Source organism: Lissotriton vulgaris, chromosome 5 (genome assembly GCF_964263255.1).
Source record: "Lissotriton vulgaris chromosome 5, aLisVul1.2, whole genome shotgun sequence".
NCBI classification, from domain to species: Eukaryota; Metazoa; Chordata; class Amphibia; order Caudata; family Salamandridae; genus Lissotriton; species Lissotriton vulgaris.
Window position 1 is genome coordinate 247,306,640 of NC_141693.1, and position 25,361 is coordinate 247,332,000.

The following is a 25,361-nucleotide window of genomic DNA, read 5'->3' on the forward strand; positions in this document are numbered from 1 at the left end:
AATGCCATTTATTTATGTTAAAAAAAACATAAATAAAAATAATGTCAAGAGCAATGCCAATAGCTCTAACTTTAACAAAGGCAAAACCATTGCATTGTAAATGCTTGTTTAACTCTGCTGTCTGACACATAAGGCACTTCACAAATCCCGCCCTCCCTATTTGTCCATGCGTATAAAACCATATGAACCTGCGAGATGCCTTAGTTCTTCGGAAAAGACTCTTCTGACTGTTCCTCGCATTCGGACCTCAAATCAAGAGGCTAAATTTTTTTCCTACATTGCCCCCAATCATTGGAACAAACTCCCCCCTAGGCTCCACTTCTGCTCAGACGTCATCTCCTTCAAGAAGGGTTTAAAGACCTGGCTGGTTTAGGAAGTCTCTCCTTTCTTAGCAGTGCAGTACAGAGATACCCCTTCTGGAGTGATTCATGCTCTATATCAAATGTCTATATCATATCATATCTTGCATCAGTTGTATGACTACTCTCATACAGGGATTTCTCAATCTGTTGCATCTGTCAAACATGTCGTGCTGATCTCTAATTTCTTCATTACTTCAATTCCTAGGCGTCTTCATCAAAGTTTTAATGGACATGGTGTGAAAATTTTCCTCATGTATATATGCAATGGAATGAGGAACATGGATGTAAGAAATGTGGTTATTGATTGAGGGAGTTGAAAAACCTTCTCAAGAAACAGTCACAATCCGGGTGAACCACGAAAAGCCAGAACATTTGCGGGTCCCGTGCACACTGTGTCACTGGAACAAACCTGTACCCAGCTGATGAGCCTATAACTAGAGCAGAACCGGTCTTGGGTTGGCAGTTTGGACTGAACTGTTGCTATTGGAGCAGGGCCAAGACTGGTTTGCATATTGCTGGGTCCAAACTGAGGTAGATTGGGATGGGGCTCGAGTGATTACCAGTGGCTGAGATAATTCAAGCATTCCATCCATCACTGTTTTGTATACTTCCTAAAAGTGGCATTTTCAGAATTGTGACTGGGGCTGGGTGTTGTTTCCTTTTTAGGTTCCTGTTACGCTAATTGAGCACTGCTATTTGGCCATAATACAACTTGACGATTTGTCTGATTTATGCATGCTGTGCTGCCCTCAAATTCATGATTCTACGATGTTATTTGTACCTAGGTCTCCTCATGGAGCTGCATTCAAATTTGTCATAATTCCGTCCGGGGGGATGCACAGTCTGCTTATGTATTGTAATGTTTTTCATGCAATAAAATATGTTTTTATTAAAAAAATCCTACTTTACCACTTATTTGTTAATTTATTTATTTAAAAGGTTTTACATAGCGCTGGCTGGAGCAGAGGGTATCAGAGTGCTTTACAAGGGTCTAGACAGGCAAGATTGCATTGAACATGTGGACAATATGGAAAAATACAAGTAATGGGGACATGAAAAACAATACAGAGAGGAAAGGGGGAGGTAAAAAAGGCATTCACTGGGAAAACATCCAATCCTAAGTGGATTAAGAGGGCAAGGTAAATGGGAATGGAGAGGAGGAGGGAAGTAAGAGTTGGGTGAAATAGTGGAAGATGATGAGTAGGAAAATAGTATACGTGCAAGGGCAAGAACAACAATAGAAAACAAAGGGGGAGAGACAGAAGTAATGGAAAATAGGTCAAGTGGGGAGGGAGATGGAGTCAGAGCATCGAAAGGGGGAAACCTATACAGCAGGGAGGGTGGTGGGAATTAGGGTACAGATAAACATTTTAAGGGCCCCAATATTTGTTGAGAAGGTGCAGCTTTAGATCTTTTTTGAAGCTAGGTTAAGAGAGGTTATCGCGTATTTCTATAGGGAGGGAATTCCAGGTGATAGGTGCATTTCTGGAGAAGGAACGTGATTGAGTAGATTTCTTTTTTAACAGGCGGGACTAGGACAAGAGCGTTCGTGCTCCTTAATGCTCTAGAGCAGACAGCTTTGTGGAGTTTAACGGAGAGGTACTGAAGGGTGTTTTGATGGAGGGCTTTGTGAGTGATGCAAGCAGTCTTGTAGATGGATCTGCCTTCAAGGAAAAGCCATTTGGGGGTTTTGAGAGTGGAGGAAATGTGTTCAGTATGCTTGCAATCCATAATTAGCCTGGCAGCGAGGTTAAGGACAGATTTGATAGGGGCTAAGTAGACTATCAGTGTTCCTGAAAGAGTGGCGTTAGCATAGTAAATTCGGGACAGGACCAGAGATTGGATCACTAATTTAAAGTCATCTGTAGGAATGAAGGATTCGATTTTCTTAAGGTGATGAAGAGTGTAGAGTGCACCTTTGGCCAAATGTTTTATGTGGGAAGTAAGACTGAGGTTCTGGTCAATACTAATTCCAAGGGATTTGACTGTGTTGGATATTGTGAGACAACATGTGTGGGCTTTCAGGTCAGTGATCCAGTGTTGGATTGGGAGTGGGTTATTTTTAGGGGAGAAAAGAATGACTTCAGTTTCTTTAGGGTTGAGTTTAAGGTGGTTGTGATGAAACCAAGATTAAATCTTGGACAGGGTCACATTGAGGTGGAGAACGTCCGCATGGGATTTAATCTTGTGATAAAGTTGTGTGTCATCAGCATAGAGGTCGTAATTGATTCCCACTTGCTTAGGGATGTGGGCAAGGGGTTCCATGAAGAGGTTGAATAGAGAAGGAGAGAGAATAGAGCCTTGGGGGACTCCTAAGGAGACCGGCAAGGGTTTAGAAAGGCAGTCAAGTATTTTAATTTGTTGGGATCTGTGTTGGAAAAAGGAGGAGAACCATTTGAGGACTAAACTGTTAAAGCAAAAGCGATCTTTCAAAGTGTTAAGCAAGGATGGGTGGTTGACAGTATCAAAAGCTGCAGAGAGGTCAAGGAGAATGAGAAGGGTGGATTCCCCATGATCAAGGGAGTGGTGAAGGTCATTGATTATATTAAGCATAGCAGTTTCTGTACTGCAACCCTTTCTAAAGCCAGACTAACATGAGTCCAAGAGGTTAAATGTATCAATATATTTGTCCAATGGAGTAGAGCGCATTTTTCTAGGGCTTTAGATAGCAGAGGAAGGTTGGAGATGGGACGAAGATTGTTAAGGTCGTTGGGGTCAGCTGTGGGGTTTTTGAGGGTAGGGGTGATTTGTCCAAGCTGAGGCAAAGGATGAGTTGATGATCGAGGTCCAATATAGAGCAATGGTGAATTTTAAATCTTGTACCAGGTTAGTAGGGAGAGGATCTCTGGAATGGGAGGAAGGTTTAAGCTTAGTAATGATGTTGAGGACTTCAGGTTCAGTGACTGGGCAAAAGAAATGCCAAGAGCATTATTTTGTAGCTGGAGGATGGTGGAGTAGGGGTTGGGAGGGTGGACGACAGGAGGGAGATGCAAAGCGTTAGGGGCAGGGGAGGGTAGGGCAGATGCATTGGCTGGTGGGTCATGGGAGGGGAATGGGTAAAGGGGGGGATAGAGATAAAGGATTGATCAATTTTAGAGATTTTTTCAGAAAAGAACTTCGCAATTTCTTCGCATCTCTCTATAGTGGCCGACAACTTAGGAGGGGCAGAGGCAGTTTGGTTTTTAACAATGTTAAATAGTTCCCTGGGTCTGTTTTTGGCCCGGCCGAGTTCTGAGCGAAAAAGGAGGTCTTTTAATTGAGAATGTGTTTTTTATAATTGGCCCTAGCAGCTCGAAGTAGTGTAAGATTAGGGGTGTACGAATGTTGCCTCCACTTGCGCTCAAATAACCTAAGAGAGCGTCTTTTATTATTGAGATCAGTGTTAAACCAAGATTTGGCTGGATTGTTTTTTTGTAGTTTTAATTTAGCAGGGGCGATTTGGACAAGGACCGTATTGATAGATTGGTTGAAATGCTCAGTGAGGTCATTAGCATTTTGTGAGGGAGGAGCAAGCAGGAGGTGAGCTTTATCCTTGGTCTCCAGTTCCCCTGGGGAATAAGATGGCGATTTATAGTCAATTTCCTGTGTTTGATGGCTTTAGGAGGAGGGAGAGGCCGTAAGCCAGTGATCATGAAGAGGATAAGGTGATGGTCCGACCAGTCAATGGGGACAATGCGGGAAAGGAAGGCCAGATCATTGCTAGTGATGATGGGGTAAAGTGTGGCCCCTTTAATATGTTTGGGAGAATGACAGAGTTGTTTCAAGTCATTAATGTCGAGTAAATCATTGAGGAGGCTGATCGAAGGATCTTCAGTTTTGTTCCAGTGGAGATTCAGGTCTCTGAGGAAGAGGTTTTTGGAGTTGGAAAGTGAGGATTGGGAAAGTAGGTCAGATAACTCCTCAGCAAAGGGAAGAGGGTCACCAGGAGGATGATAAATATTGTGTAGACGTACAGGGGGGAAACCTGAACTCTAAGTTCCACTCCAAGATGTTAAAAAGTGGAAAAATCAGAGCTCTGAACATGCGACAGTTGAAGTTCATTTTTGTGTATTATGGTTAGACCACCACCAACTTTGCCAAGTCGCTCTTTCCTGAGGATGGAGTACCCCGGGGGAGAGAGCAGGTCAAGCATAGATGTTGAGTGAGCCTTGAGCCAGGTTTCCGTAAGGAAGGCGATGTCTATGTCTTCACTTAGGATGGTTTCTGCGATTTCAGTCGAATGTAGAACAGCAGATCAGCAGTTAACCAGCTTACAAGAGAGGGGTGTAGGGCAATTTTTGGGGGGTGGGCAGGTGCTGATATTGGTAAGTTGGGCTGGGGGCCTGGGCGAGACTGGGGCGGAAGGGATTCTACTTGTACCAAGGATCACAGGAATAGTAGCAGGGGGGACTAATTGGTCTGTGGTCGAGGAGATAGCAGGGTAGGAGTTATTGGGGTCAGGGGATAGACTGGGCTTGACTGTGGAGGAAGGGATTCTACTAGTCCCAAGAATCACAGGGATAGTTGCGAGCGGGAAAAGTTGGTCTGTAGTTGAGAGGATAGGGGGTGTGAGCTATTACAGACCGGGCAGTCAGAGGAGGGGAGATAGCACTAGGCGTAGAATGATGTATCTGAACAATTAAAATGCAAGGTGGAGGTCCCTTGTTGAGGTTCTATGGTATATGATAGTATTGGACCCAGGTGATTGGTACTATTGGCGAGGTTAGATGAGGTGATGGAATTAAGGCCTTGTTTGAGATATGAAAGTTTGAATAACAGGGTTGAGAGGAGGTGTTCTATGTTGAACAGCGAATGTGTTATAAGGGATGTAGGGAAGGAGGATGGAGGTTCACAGAGGGGAGGAGTATGGGCCTTGTTGGTCAGGGAGGAAGGTCTAAAATATGGACAGGATGGAATCCCGGGCAGATGGACATAATGGGAGTTCACAGGAGTGGGCGTGGGGGAGGTTGGCTGGTGTGAAGGGGCTATACCAAAGGCCGGATAGATGTCGGGAGTGTGTAAGGGGGTATGGGGAAAGGGCCTGAGGCTACCATCTGGACTATTCTTGAGAAGGTCGCTAAGAGAGAGAGGGACTAGTCAAGCGGAGGGTGAATCAGAATGAGGGAGCTGGGAGGAAGGAGAGGTAAGATGGGGTGGATAAAGATAAGTGGGGGGCATCAAGCGGGAGTGGTAGGATGGGCGTGACAGTGTGTGTAGTAGGAAGGACTGGAGGAGGGGGAGATGTTAGCATAGTAAGGGTTGTAAGGATCAGGGATTGAAGAACTGGGTTAGAAGTAGAACCATCTTGATTAAGGGGGAGAAGGTTGTTAAGAGAGAAAGGGACTAGTAGAGCAGTGGGGGGATTCGAATAAGAGAGCTGGGAGGAAGGAGCCGGTAGGAGGGGTAGATAGTGTTAAGCGGGGCGGCATCAGGAGTCGGTGAGAGGATGGGCGTGACTCTGTGTGTAGAAGGAATGACAGGAGGAGGGGGGGATGTTAGCGTAGTAAGGGGTGTAAGGATCGGAGATTGGGGAAGTGCTTTGGAAGTACCAATGTCAGGGAGAGGAGAGGTAAGTGTCAGAGAAAAGGAGGGCAAACAGGAATCCTGTGATGGGGACAGGACTTTGGGGACTTCGTTAGTAGATGCAGTGACTGGGAGGGGGGGTTGGAGTCTGGGAGAGAGAAGATGAAGGGTCATCCTGTGATTGGGTGGTAGAAGGGCTATGAGGAGGTGCAGATAGTAGGTAGGATAGGGTGCTAAAGTAGAGCTCGAATATGGTGAGGTGGTTTTCATGGGCTTTTATGAGAATGTTTCCTGATTTAAAGATCGAGATGTCAATTTCGGCTGGAAAAGTGGGTGAAGGGGAGGTAGATAGTTTCAAGCCATATGGGATTTTGCAAGATTTGGAAATAGGGAGGTGGCGTAGAAAAAACTTTTCCATTTAGAGGGGCGTTTGGAGTAGAAGATGTAGTTGGTTTTTATAATGGTGGTGAGGTTACAGTAATTATCAGCAAATAAGGTTTCTTGGTGTTGTATAAGTAACTTATGTTTAAAGTTTTTCTTAGCATTTTTAGAAAGGTTGTGGCGGGTAACTGATGGTCCAGGAGTTGGGTTGTGTCTGGTGATGGGAGAATCAAGTACTGTGAGGGCATGATTGTGGGGAGACATGGTAGGTCCAATAAAAAGGTAATAGGGAGAGGGAAAGTAGGATATGTGAGAGAGAGGAATGGGGGCGATGAGGTGAGAGAGTACAGAGGAGGGGAGGGGCGGACAGTCAGTGGAAAGAGTTAGTACAAGTAAGAGCCTGAGCCCTGCGATGAAGAGACACAGAGCGGGGTGTCAGGGTGTAGGGGGGAGGAGAGAGAGCAGGGGGAACCTGCAAAAGAGACAATAAACGAAGAAAGAATCAAGGGAAGGGTGGGAAAGAGGTAGTAAAACATCTGCTATAGGGTAAGAGCAATAGCACGAGATGTAGAAGGGAGGGGAGATAATGTAAAAGAGGTAAACAATGAGGATTAACAGATCACATGAACACAAAAAGCAGAAAGTGCAAAGTGCCAATGTTCCGATTGTCAAGCAGCAGGCAATATAATATTCCAATGCAAGAGATCTAGGGCCCGATGTAGGTAATTAGTATTTACTGATTCGTAAATACCGAATTTTACCGATTCGGTATTTACAAATCGGTAAATGCTATGTAGGTATTTTTACCGAATCAATTACCGAATCGGGAATATTCGGTAATTACCGAATCGGTATTTACCGATTCGGTAATTGCATTGATTCCTATGGGCCTTGAGGCCCATAGGAACCTATGGCAATTACCGATTCGGTAAATACCGATTCGGTAAAATTACCGAATTGACAAGGGGGACAGGGTGTCACTTTGACACCCTATTGCACCCCTGATTCAGGCTTGTGTGCCATGTGACACACATATATGCCCTTAGGGCTTGTCTGTGTGCCACATGGCACAGGTGTACATGCACAGATGTGCATGTACACAGGAATTCGTTATTTACCATGCAATGGTATTACATGGTAAATAACGAATTCTGAAGGGCCTGTGGCACAGTTTGCAGTGCCACCTACATATAGATTTACCGATTCAGTAAATTTACAGAATCAGTATTTTACAGAATCGGTAAATTTACCGAATCGGTATTTTACAGAATCGGTAAAGTTACCGAAGCGGTATTTTACAAAATCGGTAAATTTACCGAATCGGTATTTTACAGAATCGGTAAATTTACCGAATCAGTAAATTTACCGATTCTGTAAAATTTAGGCCCCCTACATTTCAATCACCAAATACCGGTCAGTAACGGCCGAAATCGGCCGTTACCGACCGGTATTTGGTGACCTACATCTGAGAGCTTTCTGAGGAACTGAGGAAGCAGTGATGTCAGACGCCAAACGCTGCACTGTGCTGTGCTGCCACGCTGCGAGGAGGTTACCGGAGGAGAGACGTGGGGGAGCTGCTTGAGGCTTGAGGCTCCATGAAAAAAGCAAGGACTAAAAAATCCCTGAACCCCCCCACCCCCACTGCCGCCGCTCACCACCACTCACCGCTGCCATCCCCGAGGCGGTGCGACCGGCTCGACGGCTGAACGGCAGTGATTGAGGTGGCCGTCAGAGCGGGACGGCCGGCGGAGAGGCGGAGGTGCGGCTGGGAGCAGCTGGAGCAAACCGGCACACGGTACCATCAGCGGCAGCCGCGGCCGCAGTGAGGAGACGCAGCAGGGAAGCGGAGGAGCGGCAGCAGCATAGAACACGGCTTGCAAAGACCCGTGTAATAAAGAGGAGGAGGAGCGGCCAGAGCACATCGGTACCACCGGCGACAGCTGCAGAATCCGAAGGTCAGCAATTCAGCCAGCCAGGTGAGAGATTGACTTGAAGTGCCTATGCGCCCTGATATTTGCGATCTGGGCTGGGTTTCTGGCCAGCGATTTGTCGTATTGTCCCATCAGCACCCACCCCTCAAGCTAGCTACCAGTAGCTCTTGCAAGAAACAGGCAATAAATAAATAAATCAACAAGAGCTAGCAACTTGTATCTCGCGCAAGCTACAGGCAACTTTCACTAATCCTGCAGCCTGTATACCGAGGAACTCTACCTGTTTGTGTAGCGGCCGGGCTTGGCTCCGCCATTTCGTCAGTGTCAGCAACCGGCCGGGCTTGGCTCCGCCGGTCTAACTCTACCTCCCAGCAGCCTCCAGGGGGAGGCGCCGACGTCACCAAACAGCGCGCCAGGCGGCGCATAAAGCTCTGACAGAGGGCGGAGTCCCTTGTCTTTCACTAATCCTGCAGCCTGTATACCGAGGAACCCTACCTGTTTGTGTAGCGGCCGGGCTTGGCTCCGCCATTTCGTCAGTGTCAGCGACCGGCCGGGCTTGGCTCCGCCGGTCTAACTCTACCTCCCAGCAGCCTCCAGGGGGAGGCGCCGACGACACCAAACAGCGCGCCAGGCGGCGCATAAAGCTCTGACAGGTCCTTCGTCCCGCGAGGACGCGCGCGGGACGCGCCGGACGAAGCCCGGACTAAGGGCGGACAGTCCGAGACAGGCAGAGACTGGGCTGGGCCAGATACTCTGCCCGTAACACTGTGAGGTGAGACTTTCTCTTTGCTCAAGGTCGAGTCAGGTCTTTATCTGCCACAGATTTTATACGTATTGTGGCTAAGTTGTTCTAAGGGGCTGCAGTACACGTCGCCTTTGTATCAACATAGTGTTCCTAGGAGGGTATTGTACACTGGTGAGCTATGTCTAGTAAAAAGTTATCCCCGATTAAAAATACCATGGACAACTATGTATTCCAGAAAGTTGCTAAAATCAACAGTGAGAGGAGATCCTCACTTGGGTTAGGCGTATCTCCTAAATCATCTACATCTATTTCTCCGGCACCTGATTCAGTTCTATCCCCTGACCCAGTTAATAGTATTTGTCCGGTTGTAATACCTGATCTCGATGACAACGCTATTATGGACCAGACTAACTGTGTACTGGAAGTTAGCGCTAGTGAAGATGAGGTTGATCTACATCACCATGAGGAAAAAACCCCTACCCCAGTGCCTGCGCCGCTCACGACTAGAGGAACCAGAAAAGGTCAGCCTAAGCGTGGAGGGCTTTGCTCAAGTCAGAAAAAGTTTGCCTCTCCACCGAGTAACACTGTGGTGGAGGATGAAGGGTCAATCGACGAAGTCTGTATGTCCTTAACTAATGTGCAATTTAAGAAGTTGTTAGGCATGATAGATACTAAGATAAAGGGATTAGTAAAGCCGCTGGTAGCTAGGATAGATAAGCTCACTAATGAGGTTAACCGATTAGGGGGCCTTTTGAGTAAAACCTTGGATGAGATAGAAAAATTGCCTGCAGAAGTTGTTAACATGGTTGAGCTAAAGAAGGGTACCTCTGGACCTGCGGGTGGTGAAGGAGCATATACATCGTCTAATCATTCAGTGCTACCCCAGGCACCCCAGATAGTTGCAGTGGATGGTGAGCAAGGGGTAGTTGTTCCTCCAGTAGTACCAACAGCTCCGGAACCTGTGAAAGGCTCGGTTGAGCTTATAGTTGAGGCTTCTCCCCTAGTCCTTGTTTTAGCTAATGTCCCCACACTGGCTCCAGGACAGGTCGAAACTACATCATCATTGTTGTCCAAGGCCTTACACTGGCTAACTAATAATATGGTCATAACTGCGTGGGGTAGGCAACAGTTGGCAGAAGAACTAGTCAAGGCCAGGAGGGTGGAGTGGATAGGAAACAGTGCAAAAAAATTCCGGGGTGACTGTGTTGTGTTACATTTTTCGGATCCTGAGGTATTATCTAACATACTGCCCAATCTCCTACCCCCCACAGCGACGATCCACCGAGATCATCCCACTCACCTTAGATTTCTTATACCATCGTAGTGGGAGGGCTGCTAACCAGAGTATGTTAAGAACGAAGTGGAACGTTGTTTCAACGAAAAGGAGGAGGGTTGCACAGTCTACAGAGTGGGGAATAAATTTGGAAAACAGGTTCTCAGCTCTTTCTAATCTAAATGATTGTGATTGACTTAATAAAGGCAAAAGTGTAGTACCTTCAGTTAGCATTGAACAGAGTTTAGTTAGCTCTCCTGCCCAGAATGTCAATTGTCATAGTAAAGGGATGTTGATCAACCCAGTAGGGGATACAGCAGGCGAGATTAGTACCCAGAATCTTACATCTGAAGCGCCAGCTGGGCGCATGACTGGGGTAGCTAACCTAATTTCCTGGAATTTGGCTGGGCTGTCCTCTAAATTAGACTGCGGGGAATGGCTTGGCTTTGTCACTCTATTCGATATATGCATATTTCAAGAGACATGGGCCTGTGAACCTGTCTTCGTGTTAGGATATTTGAACTTCTCAGTGCCAGCGATAAAGGGCCCAAAGGGTAGACCGATGGGGGGGCTTACCATTTGGATCCGACAGACCTTAAAATTTTCCATTAAAAGTATAGCAACTAGTCATAACGACATTCAGTTGATCAGGATAACTATTGACACTCTTGGGTCACTTGATATCTACAACATATATGCTAGGGGGGCTAAGGGTGGTCGTTCCGAAGTATTAACAGCCTTGGACGATTTCCTCGATGTACATTCACGTGAATCCAATATTATTGTAGCAGGTGACCTTAATCGGATGTTTGAGCCTTTGGTTTCGGGAGAGTATTCTACCGGTGCCGAAGAGGACTTTCACTGGGGTATTCCTGAGTTACAACTGAAGCCAGTTACGCGCTGGACTGAGGATATAATAGCACTTAATGCAATGTGTCTCGAAAAAGGTCTGAGAGCTCTGAATGGACGAACACTGCGGGATAAAAACGGTTCTATGACTTTTGATAATGGGAGACATAAAAGTAGAATCGATTATGTAATATGTAGCTTGATGTTGTGGCCATCCCTCTGTGATATGGAGGTTGTCGAGAGACCAGAAAGCGACCATAACCCCTTATGCGTGACACATAAATGGTGGGCTGGGGAGACAAACTCTACCTGTATGAATGCTCTTGTACCACCTCCGATTATCCCTGAAAATAACATGCGCAGGCTCCGATGGGATACTGTAGTCAACAATCAGCAGGCCATTGACACTATTAATTATGAGACTGATATAAAAAACTATTTATTAACATAGCAGACCCGCTGATCAGGCTTCGGCCACACTGGGATTACGATGTAGCAGGGCTTGAAGATGAAGAATGGATCATGGCGGTAGCCTCTCCAAGGGAAGTGACCATTTCCTCCAGGCTCCGGTTAGTGCAATTGAAGGTACTGCATAGGTTCTACCTGACCGGCCCTTTGCTGGTGCAAATGGGATATAGCGCAGAAGGAGGATGCCCCAGAAGCTGTGGGCACTTTCATCCATAAACTCTGGAAGTGTATTACTATCTGAAGTTACTGGTCGAAGGTTGTGGGCTACATTGAGGATGTGTTGGGACAAAGTATTGATTGTAATATAAAGCTATGTATGTTAAATGTCTGGCGTCCGGCTGACCTAAGTTCCAAGGAGCAAATATAGGTGACTCTGGGACTGATTGTAGCTAAGCGGAATATTGTTTGCAAGTGGAAAGCGGGAGACCCACCTCGTTTCGCTGATCTGAGTAAGCATATGGATTGGTGTATGGTTACAGAAAAGACCATATATGAAGCCAGGGGGTGCCCCACCAAATGGACTCAGATCTGGAAGAAATGGAACAACTACAGGGAAGGGATACGTGAGCCCCCGCAAGCGAGAGATGAAATCGGAGAACTGGGGCCGAAATCTGGGGTGCTGTGATTACTATATTGTTTGTTTTGTGTTCTTATGTACCAGACGCCTCCCTTGTGTTATTGTTAAGTCACCATTACTAGTGTTTGTATTCCAGCTGGTTGTCAAGTCCTGTTTTTTCAATAAATAGAATTTTTAAAAAACCCAAACCCAAAATATCACTAAAAACATATCATATTCACACAATTTACATAATTAATTGTCAAATAACTAATTGATAATAAACAATTAATTATTATTAATACATTGTTAGTTAATTAACTCTCCACCCTATACCCCTACAGGCAAAACAACGCACACCTGAAATATTACTTACAAAATAAATTAATTACACAATTTACATAACTAATGATCAAATAAATAATGAATATTTATTAAAAATGTATTATTAATTAATTGTACTTAATTAACTTACCACCCTGTATCCCTGCAAACCTCACAACCCGCTATGACACTATAAATTACTATTAACAATTTAATAGAACATTAAAAATAGCTTAAAATTAAAACGTATAATATAAAACTACTAACAACAATTATATAAACAATATTTAACATATAAAATTAAAACATTAACTGAAACACACACAAATAATTGAAAACAATATTTTTACAATGATATTATTGCAAACGATAATAAAAACACTGATATTATTGTTTACCATATTGCTTACCTAAAAATTGATATTTATGTCCACGATATTTCTGTATCTTGATATTATTGTGTCACAATATTAAAATCTGGATATTTGTGTGCCTCGATATTTATGACTCCATATTTTATCCAAATACCGTTAGGTCGTTCCACCCTTTAGGAGCGAAGAAGAAGAAGGCTCGACTCCTGTATCTGCTTTCCATATGTGTGGGATAAAGCTAATAGCAGTCCGGAAATGTATTTTAAATAATATGCATTTGGGTTTTAGTGTGATATGTGAAGAATTTTTCTGTGAAACTCAGTTTATACTCCCTTTTATAGTTTTTATAGGACAGGCTTCTGTCAGAAGCATAACTTACCAGAGTTCATGTGAAGACCATTGCTATTTATCATTCCTTTTGGTGTTAGACCCCCTCTTGGTGTCTCAGAAGGTTCTCTCTTCTCTGGTGTCTCCCCAAGAATGGCAGAGCCTGGCATAGGCTCCAGAGAGCATGCGCTTAATCTCTGGTTCTTCAGAAGAAGTTCTTGTTCCTGCACTGGACTATTGTAATTCAAGACAGATGGGATTCGTAGACCTTGGCTCATTTGTTTCTCACTGGCTTTGTTAAGCTAAAACATGAAAATGTAATTGAAAGTAGTTAAAAAGTAAAATAGCAAATAAATCAAAGTACATAAAAAAGAATACATTTTCGAAATGGCAAACAAACTGTTGCTGGTCTGTCAAATCTGGCATCTGGTCATAATCATTTCAATAATCCATCTATTACTTGTACTGAAACACATCATACACAACAGGGATTATGCTGTGGGTTCTGTAGAGATCTCATTGTTGGACTTGACCCTCTCTTCAGGGTCACCCCCAAAACGTTTTGCCTTCACCCCTCCTGTTTTCTGAATTTGTTTCTGTAGGCAGAAGGACTTTATGCACTTTACCACTGCTAATCAGTTCTAAAGTGTTTGTGCTCGCTCCCTAAAACATAGTAAGATTGTCCTACACCTGATTGGCACATCTACTTATAAGTCCCTAGTATATATTATTACATGTACCCAGGACCTGTACATTAAGGGGCATATTTATGTATTGGTTGCGTCACTTTTGCACCATGCAAAAGGATGCACGTGTGGTGCAACCTTAAAATGCGATTTAACAAGTCATGCAAGGCCACTTTGCATGGTCCTGAGTGCAAATTGCTGCATTGTGTTACTCTGCCCCAGGGAAGCATTCCATGGGTGTTGCATGGGCGTTCCCAAGCAACACCCATGAAGTTTGCAGAGTTCAGATGCAAATGCCTGAAATACATAGTGTCCCCCTGGGGTTGTGAATGTTGACTTCTCTTTGGCCCCCTCAGTCAGAGCAATCTGCCAGTACTGTGATGTGAAATCAAACGTACTGAACAAAGTGGCATTGTCCAGCCTATCAATCAGCTCATTAGCTCTGGGGATGGGTTGTGCATCAATCCTAGTGACCGAATTGAGTCATTGATACTCCACCTGGAACCGGAGTTCTGGTGTGGCGTCCATGGGGCCGCCTTTAGTAGATGGCTCTTGTGATTGACGGTGACCATGACTTGGTTGAAGGTGCCCATTAATGAGAGCCCACTGTATATACTTTGAAGTATTGGAAGGTATGTGGCCTTTTAGCACCATTTCTACATCCTCCAGGGAAACTAGGTTCACCTCTGTCTGTCTCCCCAAACTAACTAGGATTACCTCCTCTTTGTGCGCTACATTCACCAACCCAGGTGTCTGCCCACCAGTGGGGGCTATGCTCTCTTTGGACATTGGGAGTAGCCCTGGTTGTGCCTATATTTGTAACACTCTTTACTTTGGGGTGCAAGCCTCCCTGTCTTATGGTCAAAGATCTTCTTAGGATCAGACTGGAACAGGTTACCACTATTTCCTTGGGAGTTATTGTGGGAGCCTTTTGAGAACTCCTTGTTTTTGAGGTTTTGAGGTTCCGCCACCCCCCTCCCGCTTTCTTCTGTTTGGAACCCTGACCACCTTTGTAGGTGACACCCTCAGATACCTTTCTGGACACTGTTGAGCTAGCCCAGTGGTCCGCCCCCTCAGCAGGTTTCCTGGGGTCAGCCAGCTTACTGTCCACTAGGTGCTGGCACAACTCTGCAAAACAGATACTGAGCATGTGCTTCCTCATGATCAAATGGTACAACCCATTAAAATCACTAACTTTGCTGCCCCTCACCCAACCTGTCAGTTCCTTACTGGAGTAATCAGCAAACTCTTCCTAGGTCTTCAAGGGTATACTTTGTTTGGTCCCCAACATCTGATGCTAGAAGTGTGTCCCTCCCAAGAGTTGGCATGTGCATTTACAGACCTCCCCTCCCCCAGTGCTTCTCAGGAGCCCTGCGAACCTTCAGGGCAACCACATAAGCAGAATACCACATATCAATGTCATCTCCCACCCTATAACTGGGCCCCAAATCATCAGGTACTGCTTGTATGTTGCCAACATCACTGCTGGAATCAGACTTCTTGGCCTTGATGTTGAGCTCTTTTAGACTCAGTTCATGAGAAAGAAAAAATGTCTTCTCTGCTGAGGCTCTCTCTGCCTCAGCTCTTCTAGCCTCCCTTTCAATCTTCTTCTCTTTGGCCTCCATCTTGAGGATTGGCCATATGTAGCTTGAATTCCTTCCCCTCCCTGCTCTCCATTTGCTCCTCTGGGATAGGCCACAGGAGGAGACGCTACTGACTGCTTTCACAGGGAGCTCAATGTCCCCCTCAATTTCTGCAGGTGGCTCCTCAGAAGAACCACTCTTAGGCTCCCAAATTCCATCACTCTCCTTGGAGAAGGCTTCTGCCCAGGCACTCAGTGCCTTTTGAAATTCCACCTTTATAGTGGCACTCTGGCAGAAACTCCCATCTTCTTACAAACTTCTTTAACCCGGGCCACTGTGAATGGTTCCAAGTTGGCCAGCTCAAACACTGTGGCTTGAGTTGTAGAACTAGCAGGCAGAGGCGTGATGTAGACGAAAATAAAAACAATGCAAAACAGGGAGAAATTGGAAAAATCTAAAAAGGCTTATAATATGAATGGGTAGTGTACACCTAGTTACTGAATGGCACTCCTCAAACCCAAGTCATATCCTCACTGCTGATCACCAATGTTAGAAAATGTTTTTCTGGTTGGCAGAGGTATTCACACGGTCCAAGCAGGAACCGTAATTCAGTCACAACACACCCTAAATTATCCTGTGCTCATCCTCTGGTAGCTCGGCACAGAGCAGTCAGGCTTAGTTTAAGAGGCAATGTGTTAAGTATTTGTGCAACACTTCAAACAGTAACACATTGAAAACAAAACAAAAAGACTCTAGTTTAGAAAATATATAATATAGTTTTTACAAATAAGACAAGATCAAAATGGCAAAAGCCCAATAAGTAGCAGTTGAGATATGATTTTTTTTTAATTAAATGAAAAAATAGCACTTAGAAGCAATAAGCACTTATTGGGATGTCTTGTCGTGCCGGACCTGGATACATTCAAAAGTTCAGGATGATCGTGTTAGACTGCAGGTTGCATATGGGAACCCACTTTAGTACCTTGATGCTTGGTTTGCGTCAAAGAAGATGTGAGGTGCAGCCGAAGCAAGGCATCGGTGTCGAGCCAAGATCCATCAAGATTCTCCACACAATAGTGGTGAAGCGTTGGTTTCAAGTGTGTGGCACTGGTCCCGAATGCGATGCCTGACTACTGCTCCCACAGCAGAGGATGGTGATTCCGCTGTTCCCTACCCCACTTACATTTCAAAGGGCTTGCCCCCCAGCACACTCCCATAAACCTAACCCCAATATTTTGTGACCCTAGACTTCTTTGCACCTTGGCAGGGAAAGGGAAGAACGTTCCAAAACTGGATGTGGGGGTATCCTAGAACATTCCACCACTTGGAAATACACTCTAGGACCTGCAGACATTACAGAGGAACCACAGCTTTGTTCCCCAGAGGACTGGCCTACTGATTCAGGCTTGCCTTGTTCCGAGAGGACTTCCCTGTTGCCTGAGGCCGACCTTGATTTCCAGAGAACTGCACTGCTGCTTGAGACTTGCCATGTTCCCTAGATGACTGCCCTCTTAAATCAGGCTGCCCTGCTCTCTGTGAAGGAAGATTGAACCTGCCCCTTTCATCCCAGGCTACCTGTGTGACTCCAATTGCCAATTGGTTAACCTCCTATTCTGACCTACAGGGACACACCAAGCTCCAGAGGCCTGCTGCAACTGGACCTGCCTGGCCTTGCAACTGGACCTCCCTAAGCCCTACCGGCCTCTGCAAGAGTGAGTTCTTGATCCCCATGAGGTGCCTCCTCAGGTCCTGCACCTTGGCTGGCATCAAAGTGCACTCTTCTACAAGGAAAGATGAAATCCTAAATTTCTGGACTCTTCGCGACAGACTTTCAGAAGGCAACTTTTTCAGTAGGTCTAACCTGGTCTCTGTATGAGGTCCATGCCCCATCACGGTCAGCCTATACTTGTGACTTTCCCCCAGTCTAGCACGACCAGATAACTGCAAGTGGTGCTTTCTGCTTTTAGGCGCTATACCTACCTAAAACTTTAACATTTAGAAAGCCTTGTTTCTACAGATTGGATTTCCTGTCGTTTTGGTCTCGTTTTATTTACTAAAATGTACTATATTTTTTTTAATTGGTTTGGGATATTTTTTCCGCTCTGTGTGCTACATAAATACTTTACACAGTGTCTCAAAATTAATCCTGACTTCTTTTGTGCCAAGCAACCAGAGCGTTAAACACAGGTCAATTTAGTTACTTTTATGGTTCACCCTGGGAAAAATTGTGGTTATTGCTTGAGTAGGGTTTTCACTTCCCTCAATCAATAACCCAATTTCTTACACTCACTATTGACAAAAGTGGAGAGGAGACATCTTTAAGAAATGAGCTAAGGATGTAAACCCTATTTTGCATAGAACAGGTACATGGTAGTACTCAGGTTCCAGGCATAAACCTGTGAATTCAAAAAGTAGGAACATTTGTAAAAGTGTGTTCAAACGGAGGCAGAGATCTCTGCACTTACTTTGTCTAACTTTTTGTTTATCGGGCCCTGTGTGTTTTAAGCTTTGAGCAGTCGGTGCATGCACTCAAGATTAGAATATACACAGTGGAAACTAACCAGGCTTTACATGATTCAGGTCAGATTTGAGTTTACCTGGGCTGGAACAGGCTGTTATTGCACCCTGTAGACTAATGTCTTACTACGACTTGACTTCAACTTCCAACAACTCACATAAGATGATAGAGCAGGTATGGGATGAACATGACTACTGAAAAAAGAGATGGGAACGACCAGAATTGAAGGGATATCAGACTCTGATGGGCCACTGACAATATCACAATATGAAACTGCTTAATCGCTTTCAATAGATGCATCTCAGCACCAGTTCAACTAAATCATTTCTCAACCATGACACAATGCGTGTAAGCTCAACCTTGCATCCTAGAGGGCTTTCAAACATTATTTTCCCAGAAATGGCTGCCTTAATTTTTACCATTTCACTTGAATGCAGCTTTTCAGATCAAGTTACAACTGCTATTTAGTCTTGTAAATTGGATCTTTTCAAATTTTAAAGGAAAACTGGGGCAACACTTGTGTGGTAGCTATTTTTTACGTCCTCTAAACATCTTCGACACAGTTGACCATGACACTCTAATGCAAAGACTCTACGAAGCCGGCATATAGGGGTACTGCTCTCAACTGGAACACATTCTACCTTCATAACAGGACAAATGTAATCTATACTCCCCCTTTCTCATCCAAACCGTACTTCACAAAAGCAGGGTCCCTCAAGGCTCTATCATCTCACTCATACTTTTCAACATCTACATGAATTCATTACCAGCAATGATTAATGAATATGCAGATGACACACAAATACTCCTTAAACTGGAAAGCCCAAAAAACATTGGAAACTCCAAAATCTTCTGTTGCCTCAGAGCCGTTGATACATGGATGACATTGAGCCATCTCAACTTGAATTCTTCCAAAACTGAAATACTCACATGTGGTAATTAGACAAATTATGACCAACTTTGCGCCTGGCCTGACGATCTGAGACCACCTCCTAAAGTATCTAAGAAAGTAAGAAACCTTGGCATTACCCTGGGCTCTAAGTTATCAATGAATGCCCAAGTTGACAAATTATCAAGATTAAGCTTCATTACTATGAAAACTCTGCGATGCATCTTCCCCCACCTGGTATTTCCACACAAGGTCCAGGCTACTATCTCTCTTGTACTGTCTAAACTTGATTATGCCAATGGCCTCTACTACGGATCAACTTTATCAACTATGAAAAGACTACAATGGATTCAGAACTGTGCTTCCAGTCTACTCCAACATGTAAATCAACACGCTCACATCCCTCCTGCCTTTTGGGCCATACATTGGTTACCAGTTGCCAGAAGATCCACCTTCAAGCTGCTGTGAATCACCCACAAAGCAATACGTGGAACAGGACTGCGTTTCATCAGGAATAAAATCATCAAATACATTTAACAAAGAATGCTCAGCTCCAGGTTGGCACAATGCTTCAAAACCCCACCATATAAAAACCCCATAGGTGGTGCATCTTTCTCTTTTGAAGCAGCCAAGCTATGGACTACATTATCACTAAACATAAGATTTGCGGATAACTACCTTATCTTTAGAAGACTACTCAAGAGTTGGCTCTTTCCTTCATAACCACCATACTCAAACACTAATTTACAGCATACCCCTATCTATGTAAACATTTATATTTTGATTATATACATGTATCTAGGTATGTGTATTTCTTTGTACAAATATGTTATATAAATATGGTTTTTAAAATGTATAGATATTTTTTAGGTCTGCTCAACAAATGTATATATTAATTATGGCTACATCTATATATATTATTCTATACTTAACATGTATATAGGTCACTGCATAGTTTTCATCTAAGTTATTTGATTAGATGCTTATGGGTCTCTGTTTTATTTATTTATCAAAATATGTAAATATTATCATGACTACTTCATCTATAAGTACTTCACTATTGAAATATTGAGGAAAATATAAAATTAAATAAAATAAAAACTAGATATAAAATTACACAAATAAATTAGCTTTAAGTGCAGCAACAATTGAAAGTCTGAGTTTATGCAATACAACTTTAAATCTTGACTTATTATATTGCATATACATATATACCCTTTCCATCTAGTTATGTATCTTTATTGTTATTGCTTTACTTCTACTGTTGAAAAACAACATATGACTCTCTCCAATGCACTACTTTATAACTTCCCCTATATCTCTCTCAATATATCCTCTACTTTCACTCTCTGACTCATCCCAAACCTCATTCTACTACTACGATCTCCAAAATACTTCTTTCTAGGCTCTTCCCCTGTTGGCTCACCAAACCTTATTTTACTACTATGATCTCCCAAACAACTCTTTCTAAATTCTTCCCTCATGTATCCCTCTTTTGACTCATCCCAAACCTCATTTTACTACTCTGATCTTCCTAATCTCTTTCTTGAGACTCTTCCCTCCTCTACTCTCCTTTTGCTCATCCCAAACTTCATCTTGCTACTAGAATCTCACAAAAAATACTTTCTAGACTCTTTTCTCGTCTATCCCTCCATTATTCTATTCAATCCAACAGACTTGCATGTCCACCATTCAAATAAACTCACACTTCCCTATACATTACTAATCCACCACTAATCCATTTTGGCTTTCGGAGTAGCGTGCTACTTGCTGAAAAGAGCTTTGGCACCTCGTCAAAGTTTTCCCCCACCAACTGCAATCAGGTGTGTCTTGCATGAGAACTGTGGCTTTTGCCACTATGGTGTGAATACATAATAGAAGAAAAGTTACATTGATAAATGATACTCACACATGCTGTCTCTGTCCTCAGTTTGGAAGGGCAATTTCCTGTAATAAGATTGGTTAAAAGAGAAAAGGTTCAATATCATACATAGCTTGTTAAAAGAACATTGGCGTCTTACACCAACTGTGCATTAGAAAGATTGGAAAATGACTCTATGTTACTATGTGAATCTCTTTCAAGGAACTCTGCATCACTCCACTGGGCGTCAATAGTACTGGGCTTCTCTTCTTACAGGGAAAATGTCATGTCCACTGTCCATCATGGAGTATACAATCAAAGTCCTTGCTTAAAATCAATATCCCTATTTACCACAAATCCCACTTGGATGTGTCTTCAATCTTAGTACAATCTACAAAGTTATGAAACTCAGTAACTGTGCATATTCGGAAATCAATTGACCACCTGCTTATCAAAAAAGCCAATAAAACCTGGCGGAGAAGACCGTATCTAAGGAGGTAATTTTATATATGTAAAATCAGATGCTGCAATGGGGCATCTACCCAGCTGGCATGTGAGCTAAATGCTGTCAATAAATAGATCCGTGAGTTGAGTTGCCATAAACAGCTGTGCAATTAGCACATCGCATGCTCCAGTTCCAACAAGATTCATTTAGAAAGCAGAGGACTGATCAAAGGAAATGTACAAGTGAAGCTGAATCATTGTTACCTAGTCCTGGTGCATTCCATGCAGTTGGTTTTTAACCTATTTGTGCCATTTTGGAATGGAAATCGACCCAACCCCATGCAGATCAACACTGGTCCTGCTCGAAGAGGGACAGTCAGCCTCGAACCACCAGCCCACATCTCCCCGATTGAGAACACAAGCAACCCGAGACCGTCTTCAGCCATGATGAGCCCATTAATTAGGTGCAGCTTCAGTCCTTATTGCAAAGAGATCACATCTGGGGATAACTGCTCTTCTTTGGGGAAGTCACATAGGTTATTTCAAGAGTTCTTTATAGAGCAGACCTTACACCGCCAGTGTAGTCTCGTGGCAGAAGATTCTAGTTTTAGGGGCAGAACTATCGAGACTTTGTGGCTGTCGCAAGTAATGGAAAGTGACACACAGTTAGACAGTCTTGACTTTGTATGTACTTTTCATCACAAAACGTTTTGTGAGATGGAAAATGCCCCTTTGCAGCAGAAATGGTGCCATTCGCTGCTTTGTGTGGCTTATAATGAAGCGGGCATTCCATGGGTGGGAGTCGGGTGTTCTAGGGCCAACCACCCATGGTTTTTGATGCAAAGCCCTATCTACTAAAATAGTTCCACCGGGCGTTGAATCAAAAAATAATGCTTTCTTGTTCCAGGTTATAAATAGGAGAAATGTTTTTATTCCTCCCTACATTTCACACATTGCATGTGTGCAGCTGTGTACGGCACACATCCAATGTGTGTAATGTTTTAAACTATGTAGAAGCATGGGATTTTGTGCTGGAAGGGTACTTTTGAAGTACAAAATCACCGGTACACTGGACGAACACAACTTTGCACCATGGTGTAAAAGTGTGTGTGTGGCACTAGGCAGCCTTAAAGAGAGCAGCTGGCCATATTTAGTAAATATGATTTTGAACTTTGACTCTGTAATTTGCTAGAATGATTGCTGCCATTTCATATATCTGCATGAAATTTAGCAGAGACATTGACATGTTTACGTTAATTCTGATATGTTGAGTTTCCTGCAGGTCCATCAAGGGTGGCGTGGTTACAAGAGTTGCACTATTTTTTTTGTAAATGTGCTCCTTAGTGTTTTATGACTGCTGTTATTCTTGAAATATTGTTGATGATATCTAAATAATAATGATGCAATGGCTTGTAAAACATGCTTGACAAAATAGATGCGTTTTAAATTGTATTTGATTAAAAGAGAATTATCTCTGTTTTTGGGAACTGTATTCTGCGTTTCTATTGTCAATAAGCACAGGCCGAAAAAATGGCATGTCCGCGCCTCTAGCAAGCTTAGAATTGGGGATGTACACCATGGATTTATTTCCTGATCTCAAAGTTTTGGCTGTTGGGTATGTTTTTTAAACGTTTACTGAGGAAGCAGGGTCTTTTGGGCAGAGATGGTTGTGTGCTATGCAAATTGACCTTTACTGAATGCTCTCTTTCACCTGGGGCCAATGTAAAGCCTGGACACCTAAGGGATGGCATCTTTCCAGTGCTGACGGAGGAAAAATCTCTCTTGCGCCAACGATGAAGCCTACGACAAATATTCGTTAATACCCAGATAGGTTACACTTTTTGGGGTAGTTTCAGATTCTTTTACTATACAACGCTGCCAAAAATCACAGATTACTGCCAATGATATCAGTATTTTTGGAGAGATATTGGTCTGACCTTATCCCTAGATTCTTTACCTTTGAGGCCTTGGTAGGGGAGCGTCCAGTGCTCGTAGGCACATTTCTTTAGGGCAGGCAGTGGAGAGGGGTCCTACCAGCATGATTTGTTTTGCTGGAGTTTCATTCAAGGAAATCTAAACACATCCACTACAGTGGCGGCCTTAGGCATGTGCAAGCTGTGCACCTGCACAGGGCCACCAAACCCCAGGGGCCACCACGCCAATATATATCCTTAATATAATAATCCCCTGAGGATGGATACATATTTGCGTGGCGGCCTCTGGCAGGGATTTGGCGGCCTCCGGCTCTGTTCCACTTCCAAACACCCTGAACCCCCCTCGCCCCCCTTCACTGGCCTCCGCGCTCCACCCCACCCGGGCCCCCTACCTACGCTCCCTGCCCAGGGCAGCCATGAGCCTGGAGCCGCCCCTGTCCACTATTCAAATGGGAGAGGGTTGCCCTTTGGGGTCAGTACAATTCCTTGGCAGCCACTTCAAGTTAAAGGATGCAGGCTTGAACTGCTGTGTTCCCTCCAGTAGGAAAGAATCAGCCCAGTCTAGTACTAAGTTGTGTACACCTATTTCTACTAGCTGTGCAGCTTTAAAGCCTGAAGAGAGACCTCATTTTTTTATTATTTTTTATTTTACAGAGTTTTATATAGCACGAACTTGACCCGAATTGGGTTTCAGAGCGCTTTACATAGTACCAGTTTCATTACAGATGGACACATTCATTTTATTTTTTGTTAGACACGGGGAGATTAAGTGATTTGCCCAGAATCACAGGATGTTCAGGGTCATTGCCGAGAGTCGAACCGCGTTCCCCAGATTCGAGGTCGACCGCCCTAGCCATTAGGCCAACTCCTCTCCCTTAAAATGATATGATCAAGGACTCACACCACTGTCGGACTCTAAGATACGTATGTAATTGATAATCACAGTGGTGACTGATTCTGTGCTCTGAAGAGAGCGAAAACCATCCTTATGGTCACCCAGTATCCTTATTCTCAATGTAGGACTGGAGCTGGCCCCTTACACCCTGTTCTAGTGACTGAGACACATAGGAAAGGTTGGAGATGGCTGTATAATTAGGCAAGTGCTAGGAAATGCTTCTTCTGGATATTAACGTGACTCATCAAATATTATTAACTCATTCCTTCATTTAATGTGGCTAGATCCACCTAAGTTTTTTTAAGTAGTGGAGAAACTACCACCCTTTTTAAAGCTACGGGCTCTACCCTCTATTTAAATTAAAGTTTATGGCAGAAGTGAGGGGACTGAAATCAGCTGGAGGAAGGGAAATCTAATTAAACATCTTAATTTTAGTCGGATATACATCTAGTGGAGAGTTTGAAACTTTGCATTTTTTATTGCATCAAACATTTTGGCGGTACAGATGGGCAAACACCCCTCAGGAAACTTGACTCCTGTGTTAATAGGTATAATTTTTCCTTTATCTGACTGCAAGAAATTTCTTCCCAAGTTCAGAGTGGATTATTTATCTTTTCATTGACGAAATCAGCAATATCGTTGCAAAGATATAGTTAGGTAGAATTTAAGGAGGTTATATACCCAAAGAACATAGTTCCACACCAATAGAAGGTTCCTACAGGAAAGGCGGAGGCTCCCGTGGTCAGTAAGGTGGCTCAAAATGGGTGGAAAGTGAGTCCCTGCCTGATAGAGATATTTTGATGGGCTGAAGAGGAGGAAGAAACCAGGACATTAATCAACGAACAGCATGCAGGGCAAAGAAATGGAGGGGTCACAAATAACGGTCTTTTTTTACCTGTGAGGAAAGCAGATATCCAACCAAGAAGCCAGAATAACAGGCGCGCCACATGCAAAAGACCAGAAACTCCATAAAACCATTGTGAGGGGAAGGGTGCAGGGTTATGTGTTTTGTAGGCGTGTAGCCTAAGGATGCAGGGACCAATATGAACAGGCAGGGGAAGAAAAGGTAGGGAACAGGGGAGGTGGCGACCAGTGGATCCCTGGGAAGACAACATGAGTAGGATGGAAGAAGGACAGTCAGTCAGGTGAGGATGTTGAATGAGAACAGGACCAATCCTTACCTGGGGAACCTCTATATTTCAAGGGGGAAAAATGCCCTTCCAACTTTGAGAGAAAGAGAGATCAAGAGAAACACATTAGTCTAAGTGAACTGATAAGAGAGACCAGAGATTGAAATGAGGAATATGAACCCTTGAAGGTTGGTGATCTTGTCCCTTACAGACTTACGGGCACATGCATCATTGTCAATTGCATTCGCAAACGGTGCGAATCGCAAATTTCGGCCGTTTGCGAATGCAATTGACAAAATTGGGATGCATCATGTTTTTTCGCAATTTTAGAA

The 25,361-nt window shown here is 43.9% G+C and overlaps 1 protein-coding gene across 2 annotated transcripts in view; it reads right to left on the reverse strand.

Annotated features, from left to right (window-relative positions):
• TNFRSF1B (TNF receptor superfamily member 1B) overlaps nt 1–25,361 on the reverse strand; it is a 191,841-nt gene that overhangs the window by 11,255 nt on the left and 155,225 nt on the right. For both annotated transcript variants that reach the window (XM_086921278.1, XM_086921279.1), the window contains 2 exons: nt 20,675–20,712; nt 13,142–13,391 (listed from right to left, as the gene is read on the reverse strand). In XM_086921278.1, the coding sequence (XP_086777404.1) occupies nt 13,142–13,391; nt 20,675–20,712 (288 nt within the window). The remainder of the gene's footprint in view (nt 1–13,141; nt 13,392–20,674; nt 20,713–25,361) is intronic.